Consider the following 16,206-nt stretch of genomic DNA (forward strand, 5'->3'; position numbering starts at 1 on the left):
ATTAGCCTGGCATGCAAAAATGCTCTGCCTCAATGTGGAGAACTGTCATAATTGTTCTACTATTCAAAAAGGCTCTCAAAGTAATCCCAGTTGTTATTGGCCAAAATCTCTCACAGACTCCACGGTCAAGATAGTGGGAAAGATAATTTTAGAAAGGCTGCTAATCTGGTTGGAGGGCAATGACATTCTCTCTAGACACTAGTATTGGTTAAGAGTGTGGCTTGGAACAATGGATCAATGTCTCAATCTGTATTTCATAATTAACCAATATATTTTTTTTTAAATTCTTTATTTATCATTATCAGATACAAACAAAACAACAATATCACATTTTGTGACATGATGTATAGCATATGATTGTAGTACCATGAGGAATAACAAAACATACAAACAGTCTGCATTTACATTTAAAAAGATAAATCACGCCCTGTGTCCAGAGTGATGGCAGTGAACGGTGACTATTAACCCCTTCTCTGCTAGGCCTTTCCCCCCATGTGCTGAGCCTTTTTTTTGGCTATTTGGGGTAGTTCGTGCTTACGCCCCTGTAACTTTTTGACCACATAAGGTATCCATGCCAAATTTGCGTCCTTTTCTTCCAACATCACGGGGATTCTAAAGGTACCCAGGGTTTGTGGATTCCCCTGGAGGGGACACAGAAAGAAGCCAAAATACTGCTACATTTTTTCTTTTTTTTTTTTTAAATGGGAAAAAAGTGCTGCAAATGAAAGCGTCTGTTTTTTTCCCTGCAAATAGTATCAACAAAGGGTTTGTGAGGCTGAAATCACCATTTTCCCAGCTTTCAGGGACTGACAGACTTTTGTCAGAAAACAAACATTTTTTACCCAGTTTTGGCATTTTTCTGGAACATAGCCTATTTTTGCTATTTTTTGTGCTTTCAACCTTCTTCCAGTTAATGGTAGAAATGGGTATGAAAGCAATAATGGATCCTGGAAAGCGATACATTTTAGAAAAGTAGACAAACTTCTGAATTCAGTAAGGGGTCATTTGTGTAGATCCTTCAAGGTTTCTTTATAGAAACTAACAGTTGAAAATAGGACAATTTTAAAAGACAGCCATTTGTGCCAGTCTTTTCACCTGTAACTTCTTCTAATTATGACAGATGTTTGAACGCAATATACCGTTACATCCACTGGTTGTGGGCATATATAGGACTTGTAGGTTCACCAAGAACCCGACGAACCCAGAGCCAACAACTGACTAGCGTCTTGCAATGGTTTTTTATTATGTACTGGGTATATAGCAATTCATTTGGGAAAATATATACAGTGAAAAATCGGGATGAAACACACCTACATATTTTTGAAATTGGAACAAAATATAGAGTTTAGAAACAGTAGCTATTTGCACATTTCCGAAATTGTGAGTACCCATACTAGCATGAGAATTATAGGACATTTTTCAAAGTGACTTCTTTTTTACTCATTGTCTTTCATTTGGAAGGCAGAAATGCATCGAAAGTCAATAGGTAATAACAGTTGCTCTACAATTCTGTGTTATCCTAAGTCTCCCAATAAAAATGGTACCTCACTTCTGTGGGTAGGCCTAGTGCCCGCTTCAGGAAACGGCTCAAAATGCAATGTGGCCACACTTAATTTTTACATTGGAAATTTACCCTTTTTTTGCAAAGTACCTAGATGTAGATTTTGAACCCTAGCTCTGCCAGCACCTAGGAAAACCTAGCAAACCTATACATTTTTAAAAACTAGACACCAAGGGGAATCCAGGATGGGGTGACTTGTCTGGCTCTCACCAGGTTCTCTTACCTAAAATCCCTTGCAAACCTCAAACTTTGTAAAAAAAAAAAAAACACATTTTCCTCACATTTCTGTGGTGGAAAGTTCTGGAATCTGCGTGGATCCACAACATTCCACCCAATCCTCATTCCCCAAAGTCTTCTGAGAAAAATGGTACCTCACTTGTGTGGGCAGGCCTAGTGCCCCCGACAGGAAACGGCCCAAAACACAACTTGGCCACACCACATTTTCACAGTGAAAACTGACCCTTTTTTTGCAAAGTGCCTAGCTGTAGATTTTGAACTCTAGCTCTGCCGGCACCTAGGGAAACCTAGCAAATCTATACATTCAACTAGACACCCAGGGGAATTCAGGATGGGGTGACCTGTCTGGCTCTCACCAGGTTCTGTTACCCAGAATCCCGTGCATACCTCAAACTATGTTAAAAAAAACACACTTTCCTAACATTTCTGTGTTGGAAAGTTCTGGAATCTGCGATTGTTTTGTGATAGGTAATTTTGATGTCGCCTCAATACGTTTTGGGCCCTTGCCTGTCTCAGGTACTTGACCCACCCACGCGAGTGGGGTACCATTTTTATCAGACCTGGGGGTAATGCTGGGTGGTAGGAAAATTGTGGTTTTTCTGACACCAGAATATTATGACATTGTAATGCAAGGAAAATGCGTGACTATAGTCACATTTTGAGGTTTGCATGACATTGTGAGTCAAAAACTTGCTGGGATCCATGAGAGGCACACCACCCAGCACTCCCCATTTTTTTGCTTTACAGAAATATCTAAAGTTGGTAAATATTCCCTAAAGGCAGACTACACCTTAGCACAGAAAGACAGATGAGACAAATATGACTGCCTATCCATCTGTTCCTCAAGTACGCACACATACTGGTTGGATTTGGCACGAGGGTGAGTGAAAGGTTAAAAATGTAGATTTTATTAACAAAAGATTTCACAAAAAGGAAATGCACTGTTAATAAATAAAAGGTTAAGAACCTGAACCAATGACTCACAGCTCGTGAGCTGTAAAGCCACGACAAGGCACCAACCTCTTTACAGGCCATTCACACACCTTTCATACTTGACACACACTTTCACAACACCAGCTGTGGCCCCAGCATATTACAACACTCACATCCACAGACAATGTGGAGACAATGTACACCCTGGCAGAGAGAGACAGAAAAGACAAATTTTACTTCAAAATGAACAATTCCTTAAGTTCTCACACATACTGGTTGGATTTGGCATGAGGGTGGGTGAAGGTTCAGAGCGTAAAATTCTATTAACAAGGGATTTCACAAAAAGCAAATGCACTATTAATATTTAAAAGGTTTACAACCTGAACCAATAACTCACAGCTCGTGAGCTGTAAAGCCATGACAAGGCACAAACCTCTTTACAGGCCATTCACGCACCTTTCATACATGACACACAAGACCATTCACATCAACAGACAGCGCCATTCAAAGGCCCATCACTTTCATACTCCCGCATGACTGACACAGCAATCACACCGGCTGGTGGTTGACATAGTGTCTGCAGTGGCGTTTTACTAGCAGTGTGTGTAATGACCAGCAGCAAGTCACTACTCACACAGTGCCAGCCAAATGCCAGCCGATGCACACTGCCAGCCAAGCACCAGCCCACCCACCCCCAGCCCACACATACCACCAGCCAAGCGCCAGCTCACGCACACTGCCAGCCAAGCGCCAGCCCACGCACACCGCCAGACAAGATGGTGGAATACTTTTTTCGTGGAGCACATCAGGTAGCCCACCTAAGGGGTATGACTAGCCTGGTGGTGCAACACCCCTGCTTGCATAGGTAATTTACCACCTGTCCTGGTGCCAAATGGGCCTCAGGGCAGGGGGTGGCATCTCCTAGGTTGGGGGGAAGCATATTAAAGGCGGCAGGGGCTTTGAAGTCCCTTACTTCGGTATGCTAAATTACTAGACATCCTGCTGGAGGAGGTGCAAACACTTTCCTCCAGAGCATACATTGTTTCTGGCCTCAGAGAGCATGGGCTCTCACCTTTAGGGGGCCAGAAACTTGTTTGTGGTGGCAGGCTGGATGATGTCAGCCACCACACTAGATACTAGTAGGTTTTTCAGGGGGCACCTTTAAGGTGCCCTCTGGGTGCATGTCATAATAAATCTAGTAATGGCAACAGTACAGGTTTTGTAAGACAAGGTGTTTGATAGCGAACACAATAAATTTCAGAAAAGCCATAATGTAGATGGGGAACTCGGAATGACCAGTGTCCACTACATATACTTAAGATGGCTTCCCTGGTCACTTGTACCATCTAGTAATTGAACTAGACAGCACAGGGGCATAGCTGCTCATGCACATATGCCCTCATATGTAATGTAATGCACCCTACCTTAGGGCTACAAGGCCTGCTGTAGGGGGTGACTTACTTCTATTACGTGCAGTGACTTTGCCATGGCAGACAGTGAGCGTGCCATGTTGTGTTTTCACTCATGGTTTGTAACAAGACACACAGTCTACAATTGCAGCCTGCATGCAATTTGTAGTGGGGTCCCTTAGGGTGGCATAATACATGCTGCAGCCCTGAGGGACCCTGTTTTGTACCCAGGCCCTAGGTGCCAGGGGTACCACTTATTAGGGACTTGGAGGGGTGCTAGAGTGTGTGCCAATTGATTTACAATTAGGCCATGTTACCTTGTTTTAAGGGAAATAACACTGGCACTGGGGCCTGGTTAGCAGGGACCCAGTGCACATCAGTCAAAAACATCAGTACCAGTGGCAAAAAGTGGGGGGGCGACCATGGCAAAAGGGGCACTTTCCTACACCTAGCCATTTCAGCTACTATACAAATAGATTTCAACAGGTTTGAGCATCTTCAACGTCTTTCAGTGGGGAAATGAGTTTTCAAGAATATTGTTTTTTGGTCTCTCATCTTATTGAAGGGATGGCATGGTGAATGTAGCTAAGTAACCAATCAATAAAGCTTTATTTGGCATTTAAGTCATAAAAGCACATTTACAATTGTTACATAAGATGAAAAGATTTATAAATTACCTAAAAAGTTAAAATACAATTAAATTGAATAACCATAAAGCTAACAATTTAAAACATGAAATTAAAACATTCTGTATGAAGCCTGTCCATGGAGACTTATATTACATGAAAATTAACATGGTTAGACTTTAATATCACGTGGCTTTTCTACCCATAAATAATAGTAATTACATCAAATAGAGTTTGGGTAATACCATATGGGTTTCAGAAGGGAGAGTTTCAGCATACCTCATGGTTTTTAACCTTATGCCCCAGGCCCATCCTAAAAATTTGGCCACAGCTATACAGATCGGAGGTGCAGGGTTTGTGCTCAAAATGCGGAGGGCTGATGCATAACTTCTAATACCCAGGTATTTACAGATTGGTTTTATCCATACTTCCCTGGGTACTGCATACATTGGACAGAAGAATAATACATGTCCTGTGGTCTCACGTTCTTCCAAACATCTAAAACACTTGTCATTCTTAGTGCCTTGTCCCCCCCCATCTGGAGGTGAATTCTGCGACAGGTAAGGTGCCCACCCTTAACTGGAAATATAATTTACGATCTATATTTTTTTCAATGATATCCCAGTACTCCTCTAGCAGAGGGTAGGTTTTTAGATCGAAAAAACGGCATGATAAATGAGTGGAAAGCCCTTGGGAAATTTCCAACTTATAGACCCATTCCCAGTATATTGTTTTCAGATTTTCCTTGGGTGGGAAGACAGTATTAACAGGGTCATTCCAAAGTCCGATCAGGCCTATACTGCCCAGGAGAAGTTTGATCCCGTATAACCACTTTATTTTTTGGGACCTATCAGATTCTATTATGTCCACAAAACCGCTCCTATAATGGGCAAGTTCATCTGTGCACCAAAGCCGCCGCCAGTATAATATTGGACGGAGCTTCGCCAGATGTTCAACTGTTTTTTTGCCAAGATCCAATAAAAGGGGACGCATTGGTGTGCTTGAGGGGAGGTTTGTAACCTTACGTAAAAACGCATTTTCTGATACCTTCAGGCTGTTCAAATTATCAAATCCCCAAAGTTCAGCTCCATATAGGCATGAACTCAGAATCTTCGTCCCATAGATTTCCAAAACTGGTGAGATTGGTTTGGTAATCGAGGTTTTGAACCTAGACAAAAGCGCACCTGATTTTTGCTTATGTTGTAATAAAACCCGATCCAACTGGCATCCCCAGCGCATATCCTTCTGCAATGTTATGCCTAAATATGTAAATGATGTAACCTCCTCCAAAGGTAGCTTGTTCATAAAAATCTTTCCCTTGAAGGATTTATGGGCATTAAAGGACATGAACTTCGTTTTCACCGTGTTAATTTCCAAACCCCTTTCTGAGCAGAATTCTTCAAAGCACACCAGAGCCTTTTGCAAGCCACTCGGTGTCTTTGAGATAATTAGCGTGTCATCCGCAAACATGAGGATAGGAATACGCACTCCTGCCAAAACCGGTGCATCAATGGGGGTCAGTGAGAGGCGACCGGCCACCCCGTTGACAAAAAGTGTGAACAGGGTAGGCGCCAAAATGCACCCCTGCCGCACACCCCTGCCAACCGGGAAGTCCTCAGTCACCTCCCCTACGCCCCCCATCGCACCCGTGCAACATTTCCCTCATGTAAGCGGATTATCATGGTAAGGAGCTCAGGTGCAATGCCCATTTCCCCCAATACCTGCCAAAGCCTTCTACGAGGCACCAAATCAAAAGCAGCTTTTAAGTCCACAAACACCGCATATAGGGTGCCGTTTCCCAAGACCACTGTCTTCCAATATAGGTTAACAAAACGGAAAACTTGGTCAATTGTGCTTGTTCGGGAACGGAACCCTGCCTGCATTGGACTTAAGATATCCTGATCATCCATCCATGTTTGGATTTCATTAAGAAACATACGACCTATAATTTTTTGGATCGAGTCTATTAGACTAATTGGTCTGTAGTTGCTTGCAATTGCTTTATCCCCTTTTTTAAAAACTGGTACAATTTCTGCTCCCCTCCAAAGTAATCACTTTCAAGTAGTCCACATCTCAATTTCTGAATTGCCTGATGGATTCACTGTGATCACTTGACAAAAGTCAATATAACAGAAAAATCCAAAGCAAATAGTCCCAATCCAAAATGGCTGTTGCTATAGGAATCTTTGATTAATAAATAACTTTTGCTCGAAAAGATTAAAGTTTTGCACTGAAAACGAGAAGGCTGCACTTCACATAATTGTGTTTTCTCAAATAATGGCCAGACTAGGCATTTATGCCCTGGAGTCTCAGAGACCCCTCTGAGAGAGTGCACAGCAATAAGGGAGTCACACATAGCGGAGGATTGGGAATGTTTCCATTACCGCTGGGAGCACAGCACCGTACACCGTAACCGGCGCCCTCAATGGAACCTTTTGACGATGCCCCCCTAGGCGGACACTCTAACTTTCTGTATGTACTTCGGTGGCCAAGTAACCTTTTGGCTGATGACCGGTGGAGCTGCCCTATGCACCTATAGAGGAGTTTGGCTTTGGTTCCCCCTCGGCTGTCACCTACCCAGCCGGATGTTGGACACTCGTCACCCCGTTGTGTTCCCTACCCCCTCCCCTACCTCTTCCCGCCCTCACTCTTTATCTACCTCCCCTAATCCTTTCTTATCTCATCTGAATTTCTCTCCCTTGCCTGCTTTTTTCCCTATGCCTGAGCCATGCTTCTGTAACTCATGTATCTCATGTAACTATGCTCCAGAAACTGATGTAACTTTGTAACTATGCTTTGAAACAATTGTCCTTCCTCATGTAAAGTTCTCTGATACCTCCGGGTCTAGCCAGCACTATATAAAACTTTTCAAATAAAAATAAATAAATAAAACAAGCACCAGCCCACCCACACCGCCAGCCCACACACACTGCCAGCCAAATGCCAGCCCACTCACACCGCCAGCCAAGCACCAGCCCACCTACACCTTCAGCCAAAGCATCCCGCCAGCCAAGCGCCAGCCCACATTGTCAGCCAAGCGCCAGCCCACACACACCACCAGCCAAGCGCCAGTACACACACACCGCCAGCCAAGCGCCAGTCCACCCACACCGCCAGCCAAGCACCAGTCCAAGCACATCGTCAGCCAAGCACCAGTCAACGCATACCATCATCAACTTTTTTTTAACAAGACAAAAACACAAACCAATTGAGCTAGATACAAAACTATAACTACAAAAACAACAGCTGTAACTAAAGACATCATTCTAATGCCAACCGTGAAACTGAACAACTATATAAAACCATACAGACCAGACAGTACACTATTAGACTCACGGTTGCTCCCGATAACTCTTTTGAGTGTGATACAATCTGAAACATGTGGGCACACACAACCCAGGATTAAAAGGACAATCAGCACAGTGCATACGACTCTCCTTCCTCATACCTCTTCGCAAACAGACTCTACATCTCTTACAGGGATTGTTTTTTTTGGGCGTGGGAGGAATTAAATCAGCAAAGTGGCAATCTTTGAATCTAGCCAAATCCTCCACCACTCCAACTCTAGGAACACTTGCCTGCTCCACTAAAAACAAGGCTGCCTATCAAAGACTCCTAAAACTGAACAAAAGTCATCTTTGACGTAGGAGAACACTCCCGGAACACAACAAAAGCATTAAAAGTTGCTAAATTAAAGATCTGGATGATAAACTTCTTATACCAAATGTAAGCCTTACAAACAGCAGTGTAAGGTTCCAACCTCTGATGTACTCTATTGACGCCACCCATATGCTTATTGTAGTCTACAATGCACACAGGTTTGCTCACTTCAGCAACCTGACCCCAAACAGTCACAGGTGAAGTTCTCTCATCATGGATGGTAGTCGGCATGTACACATCCCTCCTGTCCACAAATTTCACAGCTAGCAGTTTCTCACTATGCAAGGAACTGAACTGTCCCCTCTGAAGCTTTTTGCAAACAAGCTCTTTTGGCCAACGTTCACGGTTAGAGCGGATTGTGCCACAACCAAAAGTGTCCACTTTGTACAATTCCTTAAACAATTGCACAGCAGTGTAGAAGTTATCAAGGTACAAATGGTGACCTCTGTTAAACAGCCCTCTAGCAAGTTCCCACACAATTTTCTCTGAAACTCCAAAAGTGGACGGACAACCAGGGGAGTCAATAGTGGAATCCCTACCAGTGTACACCGGGAATTATAGATATATCCTGTCCTACTCTCAGACAACATATACATCTTAATTCCATAACGTGCCCTCTTGCTAGGAAAGTACTGCCTAAAAACCAACACCGGACCAAAGACTCATCAACAGCTATTTCTTTCCCTGGGGTATAGATCTCTGCAAATCGATCTACAATGTGATCAAGAACAGGCCGAATCTTAAAAAGACTGTCACAGTCAGTGTGATCTTGTGGCAACGCCAAAGCATTATCAAAAAAATGCAGCATCCGAAGCAAAAGTAAATACCGATCCCGACTCATAATTGAAGGAAATATGGCTGTTGCAATCAAGGGACTGGTAGACCAATATGAAGCCAAGGACGGCTTCCTTATCAAGCCCATCGAAAAAGTCAAACCCAAAAACTTCTTCATCTCATCCAGATTTGTAGGAGACCACCGGGTAGCTCTAGAGCGGTGCCTAAGTCTGGCACTGTTGTCCCTCAAAAACTGTTCAGCATACAAATTAGTCTGCTCAACAATCTCAGCCAAAAATACATCATCCATAAACAACTGAAAAAACTGTATAGACAAACACATTTCGCAATCCACTCTACACCCTGCATTACCACTATAGGCAGGCAACAACGGCTACACCATGTTTGGACCAACCCAGAGTCCAGCACTTCCAGTAGGAAGCCTTGCAGCCTCAGGCTAAAATCCTGATGTGTCTTGCTGCACCATCGACACATCAGTGTCCTCCTCTAAAACAGGCACTTCATCCGCACTGAGAGTAGCTTCATCTGCACCGAGAGTAGCTTCATCATCAGATGATTCCTCGTGGACAGAAAACTCACTGCCAGAATCTTGCACTCCCTCCTCTTCTTCAGACGCACTGTCAGTATCATAATCCTGCTCAGAGGAAGATTCAAAAAGCATACCAACCACCTGCTGAGCAGTAATTCTACGGTTAGCCATAATCCTTACTAATAAAGGTAATTTGTCAAACAAGTCAACAACAACAAACACTTTGTAAAATAAGTAATAAACAAAATGTGGCTTTATCACAAAGACCTATATACTCCAAAACTATAGCGCTCACTTGCCAGAAGCAGCTAGACTCACCACCAACTACTCTGCACAGACACAGTAAGGATCAACAATATCCAGCTAAAAAAGAAAAAAGAAAATTACATATAAGACAATGTAAAACACATATCAAAGAATTTCATCCTCAAAAGAATAACTAAATATGCTGCCATTATGACACCACTTCAAAAATTCATTCATGCATGACAATAATACTCATTTGGAGTAAGCCAACAATTATTTTTTATTACCAAATAAATACAACTACACAAAATTGCAGAACAACCATTACTGAAACCGCAAACAAGAATCAAAAGCTTTGTACTTGAATAAAAAGGAGAAATACAACATTACAATCACATATGCAAATAATGCACCAGTCCACACACAATCCACCAGCCAAACTAAGGGGTAGGTGGGCCTAAGAGTATAAGGCTGATCTGCCCCCAAGTGGGACAGAAACAGCCAAAATATTCACCCTTGTAAAAGGGGAGCAACCCTTGCCCAAGAGGCCACTCCCCAACATTTAAAAAACCCTGGTGTCTAATGGCTACTGCCCCCCTTGGGAACAGATGGGCCTAAAAACAGACTGCTGATCTACCACCCTAAGAGGGCAGAATTGGCCACAATCATCCTCCCATAAAGGGGAGCGACCCTTGTCCAAGGGGCCGTTATCCAATTAAAAAAAAAAAAACCCTGGTGGCCTAGTGGCCATCCCCCCCAAAAATCAGGCAATAACAGCCAAAATAATGCTCCCCAAAGGGGTGCGACCCTTGCCCAAGGGCCACTCCCCACAAACAAATCCCTGGTGGTCTAGTGGGCCCGATTAAAAAAAATAAAAATAAATAAAAAATATGGCGAGATCTGCCCCCCCCCCCCCCCCCCCCAGGGGGCAGACAGCTAAAAGCATTCCCCCAAAGGGGAGTCACCCTTGCCCAAGGAGCCACTCCCCACAAACAGTTAATCACTTTCAAAATAACAAAATAAAAAATTCCCTGGTGTCTAGTGGGCATTCCTGCTGCATGATCACACGATCGTGCAGCAGGAATGCTCAAAAGAGGCATCGGGGTAAAGGAAAACCCTTTCCTTTCCTCTGATGCCTCTTTTGGTAAAATGCCCCCCTCCCCCGAGGAGAAACTCACCTCCAGTTTAAAGGACGCACTGGAAGCAAATGGCTTCCAGCGTGTCCAGTAACCCCTAATAACTTCCGCGCGCCTCACCCGTTGACGTCATTAGATGACGTGGAGGGGGGGCAGGGGGAGGCAGGGGAAGCCTTCCCCAGTGGGGGCAGCTTGAAGGGCGGCCCACGGGGGGAGCGCCAGCGATTCCCCTGTGGGTGGGTTCTAGGACGTCCGGGAGCCGTTTGACGGCTCCCTGCAGCCGACGTATGGAAAGGGCTAAACAGCCTTGACAGGTAGTACTGTGAAAGGAAGTACTGTGCTATGATACCAGTGGAACTGGGGGGAGATTGAACAGTGTGTCGCAGTAAAAAGGCAATCATAACTAACCCATATACTGTTGCAAAGCAAGGATCTTTTTTTCTAGCATTCATGGACCTCATCCACGCTTTTGATAGCGTGGGGAGGTCCAAATTGTGTGCTAAGTTTGAGAGCTTAGGGATCAAAAAGGGCCTTGTTGAATTCTTGAGGGCCCTACATTATGACCTATCCGCTACTGTCATATGGGCCTGGAGGTAAATGTGCCAATTTATTTGCAGCAAGCCGAGGGGTACCTCAAGGGTGTGTCCTTGCCACAATACTTTTCCTATTGTATGTTTGTGGCTTAGAGGAGGCACTGTTGCTCAAGAGAGCAGACATTCCCATGATTAGAAATATTCCTATCCCTGCCCTAACTTATGCAGATATTGCGGTGTTGCTTGTAAGAATTCCAAAAGCCCTGAAACTGTTAATAGAAGGCTACATCGACTTTATGGACTCTTTGAAGCTGGATGTGAATTCCGCTAAGACGTTTTTAATGGCTTGCAGACCAAGGAATATCAAAATGCTGAAATTGACTATAGATGGCAAACCAGTAACAAGAGTTAATTGATTTTCTTATCTTGGGGTTACATTCGATTCACAGGGTTCTTGGCTTTCATGTATATCCAGGGCTAGACTCTGATACCTTAATTGTAATGGAGTAATTTCTAACCTGGCTTCTTCTTATTGCTAAAACACCTATTGCCCCCTTCTGAGAAGTTTATAGGAGGAAATGTCTTCCAGTTCTAAATTACTGCTTGAGTACTTGGACCTACAAAAAGGTCTCTAGCCTACAAGTGGAGGAAAACACAGTATGTAGAAGGCTTTTGTACTCCCGCCATGTAGCCCAAGTTTTATATTGCACGAGGAGCTTGGCTTGGAGTATGTTGAGAATTGCATCTACTTGGCCCAGTTGCTACTATGGTGCTCTATATGGAGCAATTCTCAAGCCTTAATTAACAGGGATATCATTGAGGATTGTTTATCATGTAACATGAGTCTCCCAATTCCATGGCTGGCCTATGTTAAGCGCATGTCTTACTTACTGGGTAGGCAGAATTGCTTCCACAGGCCAGAAGGGCTGTGTAAGGATGAGAGACTCCAGCTGAAGCAATTGTTTCCCGAAATGAGGCAGCGAGAAAGGGAAGAAGGAGCATTAATTAAGAGCCAGAATAAGGATTACATTTTAATCCAAACCAACCTTGGTTTTGAGCCATATTTGGAGTTTGTGACTGTCCTCTTAACTAGATTCAGGCTTGGTTATATTGGATGGAAGCTAGGTTTCCTCTTGGGCAATATGAATCCTCTTGCGTCCTTGCTTGTCCATGCAATGAAAGTTCTCCACAGAGTTTGCTGCATTTTTTGTTTTTCTGTAGATTCTGCTCCCAGTATTGAGGGCTCAGGGATAACCAGATGCACACACTCCTTACTGCACTTACAGTCACTGAACTCACCACTGATTTGTTTTAGTGTTAGCTCATTTTTTTTAAATTGCTCTCCACGTTCAAAGTCTTATGATCTTTTGATTGTATAGCTTATTATGTCCAGGATTTAAATGCAGTGTTTTAATAATTTCAAAATCAAGTGTGATTTTAAGTATTCACTTTTTATGATTGTATTTAGTGTTTGAATAAAGCTAATTGACTGATTGAACACAGAGGACTTGTTGCTGGTACTTAAAAGAACATACCAGCTGTCTGAGTCCTGAAAAAAGAAGTGTCAGATTTGAGAGGAAAATGCTTGCTAATGCCTAAATAGTGTTGGGAGCACAGGAGCCTTTTTACTCATCACTTTTAGATTCTTTATTAACATGTCTGCCTGATGCTGTTCAGTCATCATCTAATATTTTTATGACATTTCAATTTATAGGCACTTCACTCACTGGTGTGATTAAGTAATGCCTATATCAAGTAAAAAACTTTCCCTTGGAGAGTGTTTTGTGAGTGTTTGCATCTGTTGTAGGAGAGGATGTTCATTAGTTATAAAAAATAATTTTCAAATCAATTCTCATATTTGTTCTTGTTTTTCTCTGTTATTCCGTTTAAGATCTGGATTGGGGAGTTACTATGGGACGTTTGGCGGCTCAGTGCCAGCTTTTAGTGCAGAATCTAAAGCTAGAGGTGAATATAAAGCACCAGGAAAAAACTTCTACACAAACCCATCAAAGCATGGCACGGGATATGGGTAAGACTATTAGCAACCTTTTATGAAGTAATTATACCTTTTTTAGCCAAGCAAATGCGTTTAATCCTGATCAACATTATTAATGTCTTTTAAACAGGTATCCTGGCCTCACAATTGGAAAGCAGTATGAACATAGTGCCGAAAACTATAACATATCAAAAGATATGTACAAGGTAAACCTGTTATATTGTATTGCAGTAGTTATTTAGCACATAATACCCCTATGTGGGACCTAGAGGTGCTTGCCTACAGATGCATCAAGCTACTCTAGGTAGGGTGTCTGGCTGTAAGGTTGTTGTCTTTGTTTTGTGATCCTGTGTGAGAATTGTTTCCATGTTGTCCGTGATAACCACGAGGTACGGTTATCATTTTCTGGGATTAGCAGTGTGGTGGATGATGAGGTGTGTGAGATAAATGTGCAGTTTATGGTTTTCAGTAAACTGGCAGCTTGGAACAGCTCTGCAGGTCCCTTTATGGTATGATCATCTTCTACCTTGCTGGTTACTGCACTGGGTTGTCCAACCTGAAATTTTGTTTATGGTTTTGGTCCTGAGCTGGCATGGTTGAAGAGATCTACTGGTACGGGCTTAGTTACCATCATCTCATATCTGGGAGCCATTGTAAGATTTAAAGAAGTGATTGTGGTGTATAATTGAGACTTACAGAGGTGCACTAGACTAAAGGCTTCCGATTGACCAGCAGTATGTAACAAATCTCTTCATTTGTTCCATATCTGTTCATTTGACGATGGCTGGTTTATTGCCTGGTCAATACTGGTGATAGACAAGCCCTGTAGTAGAGGTGTCATATGTGGGTGTAAAAGGGGTGCGTTACAGTAGGCTGCCAATTACTGAACGTTATTGCGTTAGTGTGGACCAGAAGTGTTATATATGAATTGACATAACTATACAATACACAGGGGAACCATAGATCAGCCCTTCTTAACTTACTTGCATGGAGAAAGTAGTTTGCTGGTTGGGTTGTTGCCTGTTTCTGGGTTGTAAGCTAAAGATTAAACTTGAAGGTGCAATTGTCTATCCCCCAGATGTGGGATGATGTAATTAACTTGGAAATAGCCATGTTTTCAACTGTCTTCTGAGGTGTATATGCTCTTGGAAGCTTCGACCATTGGCTGGTAGTGAGATCCAGAGCTTGGAGGCTTATACTAAGAATGAAGTGAAAATGCAGTAGCTTCTGTGGATTTATTATGGTAAGAGGCTATGATAAGTGTTGCAAGACTGAATCCCAGTGTTCTGTTCTTTTTTTAATTTATTTTGTAGGTATAGTGGTATTTTTGCTTGCGAGGCTCTGTCAACAATATAGATTGCCTTGGACATTACATTGTCCTTCTAGCTATAGGTAGCTAGTGGAGTGATTGCAAGACTGGAGTTGGGAGTTCTCTTGTGTGAAGGCAGAGAAGAAGTCGTGCACCTGCATTTTGGATGAGTTGTATTTTCTGTATAATTTATCTGGGTGCACCAAGGTATAGGCTGTTGGCATAGTCAAGCTTGGAGAGTGCATGTTTCTGTTGGTATCCAAGGTATGGGAAGATGTGACACAATGTTTCCACTGTATAGAAGGCACTTTTTGTGACGTTAACATGTGGTATCAGGGATAGGTTTCAATCAATGGTTACCTTCGTTATTACTCTGCTTGATGTTGTTGGATGGGCCTCAAGATCCTTTGGCCATGTGGCGTTTTTGCCATTGGTCTCAGATCATATTCTCAGTCTTTACAGCTTTATATGCTTATTCATCATTTATGTGTTAATGGCACAAACCCAGTCATCAAGTTTTGAGTTGTAGAGGTCTGTTGGGACATTCATTTTTACAATGATTTGCTTGGCATCAGGTGTGGTTAAATGATGTAATCAGGTTTGGTAAAGAGTTAGCAAAATGTTGATCAGTAGAGGGAATATGATGGACTCTTTGGGGGAGGGAGGCACAAAAATGGGTATGAGGAGCTGATGTGAAAAATGTTAGCTGAACTGCACTTTGTCTCTGAGATAAGAAGAAATCCATTTAGAGCATTTTTGCGTACCTCAAGATGGAGGAGTCTTTCTAGTTGCGTGTGGTGATGGACTGCATCAAATGCAGCCAATAAATCTAGAAGAAACAGGCTGGTCATGCTGTTCTTATCCACTGTGAGTTGTAGATCATCCTAAATTGAGATGATAGCTGGCTCTGAACTGTTGGTCTGACATTGTCATTATCTTTTCTAAAATATGAAACTTGGTTAAACACTACTCTTTCAAATATTTTTCCTAAGAATGGTGCATTTGATATAGGCCTGTTGTTTGCTGCGTCTGATTGATTGAGGTTTTTCTTTTTGAGTTGTTGCCTAATGTAAAAAGGTTTCAGCTCAGATGGGAATGATCCTAGTTTCAGGGACTTGTTGCATAAGGATCTAGCTACCTCTCCTGCACAGGTTGTGCAAGGGATATCATTAAAATTTGTTGGAGGTGTCAGGTCTAAAGGTGATCCTGATGCACTACTCACGATGATATTGTAGG

At 42.7% G+C, this 16,206-nt stretch overlaps 1 protein-coding gene across 3 annotated transcripts in view; it reads left to right on the forward strand.

Moving 5' to 3' along the window:
- The window catches only part of CFAP96 (cilia and flagella associated protein 96), a 262,999-nt gene that overhangs the window by 149,911 nt on the left and 96,882 nt on the right, over nt 1-16,206 (forward strand). For all 3 annotated transcript variants that reach the window (XM_085641942.1, XM_085641943.1, XM_085641944.1), the window contains exons 4-5: nt 13,557-13,694; nt 13,792-13,867. In XM_085641942.1, the coding sequence (XP_085498068.1) occupies nt 13,557-13,694; nt 13,792-13,867 (214 nt within the window). The remainder of the gene's footprint in view (nt 1-13,556; nt 13,695-13,791; nt 13,868-16,206) is intronic.

This window comes from Triturus cristatus, chromosome 2_2 (assembly GCF_964204655.1).
Source record: "Triturus cristatus chromosome 2_2, aTriCri1.1, whole genome shotgun sequence".
NCBI lineage: Eukaryota > Metazoa > Chordata > Amphibia > Caudata > Salamandridae > Triturus > Triturus cristatus.